The 7,917-nt window shown below is 37.6% G+C and overlaps 1 protein-coding gene across 1 annotated transcript in view; it reads right to left on the bottom strand.

Annotated features, from left to right (window-relative positions):
* CFAP47 (cilia and flagella associated protein 47) overlaps positions 1–7,917 on the bottom strand; it is a 278,872-nt gene that overhangs the window by 171,272 nt on the left and 99,683 nt on the right. Inside the window, exons 42-43 of the mRNA XM_017733531.1 lie at positions 4,256–4,323; positions 2,997–3,142 (exon numbers count right to left, since the gene is read on the bottom strand). Coding sequence (XP_017589020.1) covers positions 2,997–3,142; positions 4,256–4,323 — 214 coding nt within the window. The remainder of the gene's footprint in view (positions 1–2,996; positions 3,143–4,255; positions 4,324–7,917) is intronic.

Genomic DNA, 7,917 nt, shown 5'->3' with positions numbered 1-7,917 from the left:
CTAGGAGATTTTATACAATTCTTCACAAATTATGCAATCATGTAGATGGAGCTAATTTTTCTAACCTGAGGTTCTGCATATCAAAAATTTTGCACTTTGAGGAGACTTTAAATGCATCACATCTACTCAGCTAAGCTGGAAGGACCAGGTGTTCCAGAAAAAGGTACCATTCAGGACTTAACAGCAGCTTCTCTGAGGCATTAATGCTTCCTACTGTGGAAAGGTCAACTAAATCTTTGTTAAGAACAGTGACCAGTAGCTAGGTGTCTAAATTTACTTCTACATCACCACTGGAGGCAACACTGGGGCTTTCAGAAATAAACTTTTCCTTTTCCACCTGAAGTACGACCATCCTACAGCTCTGACCACATCTCTTAGATTAACGCTCTTTCCTTAACATGTCTCAGTTTCCCTTCTCTTCACTATATTATTTAGCTTTCAGGCTCTATTCTTTATGTAGCAAGACCCTACTATTCTCAGCCAGGGTGTATACTTCTGCTTCTAAGAAAGAAACAAACAGGTAAATTGTCAATAGCGGAGATTAAAAGGGTATAAAATCACAACAGGTAAAAGGAGATTCTTCTCAGATTTGCTCCCAGACAGCAGTAGGCCAGGTTCTTCCTTGTCTGGAGACTGCATCTAGATATTCCATTGAATGAAACTGATGAACCTAAAATTCTTTATGAATGTACTGCTGTTGATGTGTATTTTCTTCCCTAATAATTTCTCCCTTTGAATGATGCTAGGCACTGGATTGATTTTCCACTGAACCATCCACAAAGATTGCTAACCTCTGACATGAGGACATTAATACATTCTCTTTGGGGGGGATTCCCTGGTGTCAACAAGGCATGAGCTCACTATTTCAGTGTATTTTCAACAGAAAATCCCTCTTCTATCTCTGTTAATTTTCAAGAAAATCAAGATAACTGTACACTCTTTAAGACATCCAGTCATAGGGGTTTTTTCTTTTAAAAATGGCCAGTATTTTCAAATACTGGACAGAGTCAGAAAGACAGGCTTGGGCATCATTGTATTAGTCTTATTTTCCTTTATGAACAAGATAAAAAAATTAAGCTGGCCAAATGGCATAGCCAAAGTCACGTTTAAACATTTAAAATCCCATCAAATATACAAACAGCAGACACTAGCAGAAGTTCCATGTTCTGTAGAAGGGAAAAATATGGAAGATGAGAATGTGCAGGAGAGAAAGAAAAAGTCATTTAGTTTTAGGTGCATTGTTACAAATCATCAAAACATGGCAGAGAGAAAGGCAGAGGCATGTAATTGCACAGAGGGAAAGCTGAAACACAGATGCAGTGTTATGAAAGTAAGAAGAAGAATGCAAGCCTTGAGATTGGCCACACATAAAAGAAGATTAGAAAAACAACAGGGTTTTGGAAAACATTGACAGCCAGAGACAAAACACAGTAGACAGGTTAAAGAGGTGAAAAGATGGACTAAAGACAGAAATAAGATTGTGACTTCTGAAATAAAGGATTACAGGAATATCAAGAAGCTGGATTGCAAGGTTTTAAGTTCTGAAATTTGATCAAAATCAGATCTTGGTAATTTAATTGAATTTCAATTAAGTATATATGGCAAAACCTAGGCTACATTAATCAAGAGAGACTGAAAGGTTGTGGAGTCAGTATTCATGTACAGTCTTTTCTGAATGGAACTCTGATTGACAGAAAAATTTAAAAGGAGACAGTAAGGAAAATTATTATTCTATTTTGATAGCATACCCTAAACACAGTGATAAATAAATGGAGAAGTACAGAACACTAAAGTCTTTATCCATTCCCTGCCTATGCATTATTCTTGTGCCCACATCAAGAGAAATTATTTAAATTTCTTTTCTTTTCTGAAGTTCATATGCCTAGAAAAGCCACCAAAATAACATTCCTTGCAGTATTACTTTTTATCATTTAATGATTTTAAAGTGAAAAGTTGCCTGCAGCATTTCATAGAATTCTAATTATGCAGAGATTAAAGGACAGTAAACTTTGGTTTAAATTTCTTAGCCGAAGCCTGAAATCTAATGTAAATCTCCAACCAACTTTTTAAGACACTTCATCCTCCGCGAATTATAGAAATACTATGTTTTCATGGAAAAAAAAGCAGAAAGAGTTTCATTTCCAAACACCAGCACATAGATCACATCTTTATAATTACACATGCATGCAAAGACATTACCTTAAAATATATACATAATTAATTTGTATCTTCATAGAATCATAGATTATGCTGAGTTGAAAGGGACCCACTAGGATCCTTGAAGTTCAACTCTTGGCCCTGCACAGGACCATCCCCAAGAGTCGTCCCATGTTCCTCGGAGCATTGTCGAAATGCTTCTTGAGCTCTGTCACGCTTGGTGCAGTGACCACTGCCCTGGGAGCTTGTTCCAGTGCCCAACCACCCTCTGGGGGAAGAACCTTTTTCTAAGATCCAACCTAAACCTCTCCAACACAACTTCAGGCCATACCCCTGTCACTGCCACCACAGAGCAGAGATCAGTGCCTGCCCCTCTTCTTCCCCTCACAAGTAAGTTGTCACTGCAGTGAGGTCTCCCCTCAGTCTCCTCCAGGCTGAACAGACCAAGTGCCCTCAGACACTCCTTGTACAGCTTCCCCTTAAGGCCCTTCACCATCCTCACGGCCTCCTCTGGAAGCTCTCTAATGGCTTAGGGTCTTTTTTTATGTTGTGGCACCCAAAACTGCCCCCAGCACTTGAGGTGAGGCCACCCCAGTGCAGAGCAGAGCGGGACAATCCCTTCCCTGCCCGGCTGGCGATGCTGTGCCTGATGCCCCCCAGGACATGCTTGGCCCTCCTGGCTGCCAGGACACTGCTGGCTCAGGTTCAAGCTGCCCTTGATAAGGACCCCCAGGTCCCTTTCCACAGCGCTGCTCTCATTTACCCTATCCACACATAACTGGCAAATGTCCTGATTCTTACCTGACATGATAAACACAGAACACACATTCTATTCTTACCTTTTCATTACCCAGAATGACAGTGCAGTAACGCTTTTCCTGATGAAAGGGAAGGAAGTGAATATCTAAGGCTGCAGAACCTTTCCCTTTCAAGAACAGTTTTTCACTCGGACTGAAGAACTCATGCAGGAGGCCAGATTGATCAGCTGTTAAAATAAATTTAAGTGGATGTTTAGATACAACAGCATAGGTTGTAAAATAAAGTAGTGGCATGAGTTTAAATATAAGGATACTGTATACAGCCTCCTGTAGCAATCAGTATTTAAGGCACACCTGTAATCAGTAATCAGTATTTACAGTGACAGTTGTGTAGATGTGCTGCAACATTGCATGCTGTATTATTTAAGTACATTTTGCTAATTACCTGTGTTCTTATTGTGTTCATTGAAACAAAACTGGGGAAAACAGACAGTTCTCAACATTAAAAACTCCTTAAGGAGGTACAGCCTCTAAAAAAAGATCTACTTACATCAGAAGGAAAAGTATAATTTACTGCTATTGAAACAAAGGATCTCACTCTTAGAGCAGCAACTATGTCTGAAATCCTCTACCACAGGCAAAACCTAAATACTGGCACACGGGCTTTTCTACACTGCTTTCACAAAAGCATTATGCTGAGAAAGAATCTCAGGGCTGAATCTGGCAGAGTCTGGCTTTCTCACTGTCTGTTTTCCATCTGCTAAGCATATTTTGACAATGCAGAACCAGACCTTCATTCAAGCTTTGCTGGCTGGGTTTCTAGGCAGGACAGCAGACTTAAGAATACGTGTGAAAGTTAAAACAGCAGAAGTGAGTGAGATTACATAAGAAAACTATGCCAGACTCTGGCCAGATAGATAGAACTGGAATGGGACAGCCACAACTTCTCTGAGTAACCTGTTCCAGTGCCTCACCATCCTCACAGTAAGAATTTCTTCCTCATATGTAATCTAAACCTGCCTTCTTTCAGTTTAAAGACATCACCTCTTGCTCTATCACTACATACTCTTGTAAAAAGTCCCTCTCCAGCTCTCTTGTAGCCCCCTGTAGGTACTGGAAAGCCACAATAAGATCACCCCAGAGCCTTTTCTTCTCCAGGCTGAATTTTTGACTGTAATACACAATTTAAGGCCAACATTTTATGAAAACTATAAATAATAGTTAATGAGCATATCCATAAATAGTATTTATTGAACATACTTAGATGTCAAAATCTTTCTTCTGTAGATAATCTCATTTCTCCTGTAGTGAAACATGAGGTATTGTATAGAGGTACTTACAGCAAGTGTCTTTGTTTGAATCTTCAGGCAGTGCACCATTTTTTGAATTTAATATGTTATTTTCAGAACTAAAAGGAAAAAAAATAAAGCAATATTCTAAAGCTATACATTTCTGTTACTAATCAATAGCTTATTTCCCCTTTTTATTAATAAATACTTCAATACTAAAAAATACTAATAGATACTTTGTGGTTTTTAACACGAAAAAAGCCCACCAAAATAGACCACTATATTTTGGAACCATTTTCCTACCAATAATGTTAAAAACCACCTCATTTACTTGAGGTGGCTACAGGAACGACCTATATTAACTAACATTGCAGTTAATCATTCAAAAGAAACCTAATGTAATCAAGGATTTATCTAAAGGAGAAAGGGATGACTCTTAACCTAAACACCTTCACTCTGTTCATGACAATACTGATTTTCAAGTGTATTTGAAAAGAACAGATATACTCAGAAAAAAATAGCTTAGAATAAAATCTCCTCTGAACTCCCATCCCCCAAAGCAAACTGTGCTCCTGACCATCATATTTTCTTCATGTGACTTTATGTAGTTTTCTCTCCTTCTTCACTTTTCTACCATTGCTGACAGGTGTTAAGATTGTGCAGTTACATTTATGGAAGGAGAGTTTTGCTTAATTTACAACAAGCACAGAGCTCAAAGATGCTGAAAACAATACTGTAATGTATCTCAAAAAATACTGTGAGTCTCAGCTCAAGACTCAGATTTAATAATATTCACACATAAAAGTCATTCCACCCAGCAGTAAAATTTGATGAACCAGCATATAGTAAACAATTATTACATACAGTGTTTGATGTTGGGTCTTTCAAAATAAATAGGTAATCTTGCTGGGCTAAGAAAAAATCACAACCTTAAATAAATGGACTTGTAAAATTCTCAGAATATGTTATCCTGGAGATTTGTTTTAATACCTATACTTAAAGATCATTTTTCAGACAGGAAAATTATCTCTGAGTTATATGCATACAACATACTATTTATTCTGTACTTTACAAATAAGTATCTCACATTAAAAAAAATATGAATTTTATAAAAAATGTCATTTCTTTTAATACTTTTTCTTTGAATGAGAATGTGAAGTCATGCTTGCAAAAACAGAAACTACAGCAGAAGAATCACTGTAAAAGTAAAAAATAGCTCAAGAGCTGCATGAAATAATAGTAAGAATAGTACAGCTAAATACATTACATTTTTTCACTGGTGTGAATTATACATTGAATAAGTCCTATTTTCAGATCTAAACAACTGAGAAACTCATTGGACTGATTTAACACAGTATTGAACTTCACTCAATACCAATTTTTTTCTTACACCAATGAACAAAGCACTTGCAGGTAAGTGATGGGAAAAGAAAACAAATGTGTGTTGTGGAAGACGAGAACATTGTGTCTCATTCTTCCATAACAAAAAGAAATAGCATCTTGTTCAATAATAAAATCAAAAGGAATAAAGTTCAGAAGGTATAAGAAGCTTGGTTATGTTCCAAGTCTGGTTCAATACATCCTCTTTCAATACACAGAGAAATAAGGAAAAAGATTAGGCAGAAGAGCTTAAAGCTGCCATAAAATAAGTCTACACAGACTGTTCACTGCACCTGGGTCAGACAAATCCCTGGGATCAACAGAGAATGTGGAATGAATGGCTCAAAAGCAGCCCTGTGGAGGAGGACTTGGGCATATTGGTAAATGAAAAAATACACACAAGCTGGCAATGTGCACTCACAGCCCAGAGAGCCCAACGTGTCCTGGGCTGCATCCGAAGTACCACAGGCAGCAGGTGAGGGAGGGAACTCTGCCCCTCTGCTCTGCTCTGGTGAGACCCCCACCTGCAGTGCTGCATCCAGATCTGGGGTCCCAGCATGAGAAAGACGGGAATCTGCTAGAGAAGCTCCAGAGGAGGGCCACAGAAATGGTCAGACTGCAGGAGCACCTCTCCTATGAAGCCATCCTGGAGAAAATAAGACTCCAGGAAGACCTTATTGCAGTCTTTCAATATTTAAGGCCAGGGCAGAGGGAACTGGGGATGGGGGGGAGAGGAGAGCATCTTCTAAGAAAGAGAGAGAGACCAAGCAACTTCTCCAACTGCCCCTCATTTGGTTTTGGGTTTTTTGCTAACAAAGCAAGGTTATTTAACTGTTCTTTAAACGAACAAAAAGTTCAAGAGTATGTTACAGGTAAGGATGGGTTAATGAGGGCACCTCTCAGTTGCCTGGTTGAGGTGTGAATATTTCCAATTTTTTCCTGCTGTGGTTTATTCTAAACAGTTCAAATTAAAATCACAGCTTGGATTGGAAGGGATCTTAAAGATCATCTAATCCAATCCACTTCCATACATTTGCATCAGTAAGAACCTAGTATCTGCTACCTGAGTTGTCAGATACCTGTTCCAACATAACACCACAAAGCCACTGGGCTTGTCATGTCATCAGGTGTGCCAAAAATCCAGATTAAAAGGAAAATCATCTCTGCAGTCAACACTGGGAGTGTGCATACATCATCATGACATATGAACTATCCCTATGTAACAGTGTGCCTTTACTCTTCAGCCCACGCTCCAAACAAGCCAATAACTGTTTTCCATCCAAAGAATTCTCAGAAAACGAAAATTACTTTCCTTGATATATTTGGAACAGAATTTACTAGATGATCTTTACAGTCCCTTATAGCTCCAGATTTTATATATTACTGAGGGGGGAAAAAAAGTGCCAGACACCACAAGGAAATCTTAAATTCACAGAGCAGCAACTTAATCAAGGAACTTTACAATGTTTAGCAAGCAAACATCTTATTAGAGAGAAGTAATACAACAAACTGCTTAGAAATGCATTGAAAATACCAAAACATTTGAACACAAAATTCACATCTAAGATATTCACCAGTTTTCACACTCTGTGGAACAGTTTGTGATCTCAGAACAAAGAGCAGGATAGAAACTAAAACAGGAGCTGCCCAAAATAGGTACTGAGGCTTAGAGTGGATGGATTTCTTTTATATCAAATATTAGCCATAATTGTAATGGTTCCTGATAATATATTTGTAAACTGTATTTTCTGAAACAACAAGTATTAATGCTGTATTTCATAGAGCACAGGGACACAATTTTTAGATCCTATTTTTTTCTTTATTCTTCCAGTAAGTAAATACAGGTATTCTGCATAACATAATGTTTTCCTTGGCACATGAAACAACTTAGAACAAAAGCGTAAGAATAAAATTCAGAAAACTGAAATTCTTTGGAATTCCTGATATTATTTCTAGTTTAAAAAAAAAAAAGGTAATTAATTTAACAGTAAGAAGCTATAAGCAATGCAGAATGTGATTTGAAATTCATTCATTTCATTCATTAACTTTTCCTTTTTTTGGTTTAGATTTTTTTTTTATGTAAAAATATTTATCAACATTCACAGCTTGTTTTGCAAATCAATCTGTGCAATCATGAAACAGCCTTATGGACACTGTACTGCATATGATAATCTGCTTACTCATGGTCTTAGAATAGGACTATTAGTGGAACATTGATATATCTTTACCACTTTCTAGTTTTACAGTAGGAAATCTATGAAGGAAAAGTTAGCTATTAAATGTAACCTTGAGCTTTTATTGTCATTTGATAGTTTTTTTCCTAATGGGTAGAA

The sequence above is a fragment of the Corvus brachyrhynchos genome, unplaced genomic scaffold (assembly GCF_000691975.1).
Source record: "Corvus brachyrhynchos isolate BGI_N302 unplaced genomic scaffold, ASM69197v1 scaffold34, whole genome shotgun sequence".
Classification (NCBI taxonomy): Eukaryota; Metazoa; Chordata; class Aves; order Passeriformes; family Corvidae; genus Corvus; species Corvus brachyrhynchos.
The sequence above is the reverse complement of the archived record's forward strand: the minus strand, read 5'-3'. Positions and strand labels throughout refer to the sequence as shown.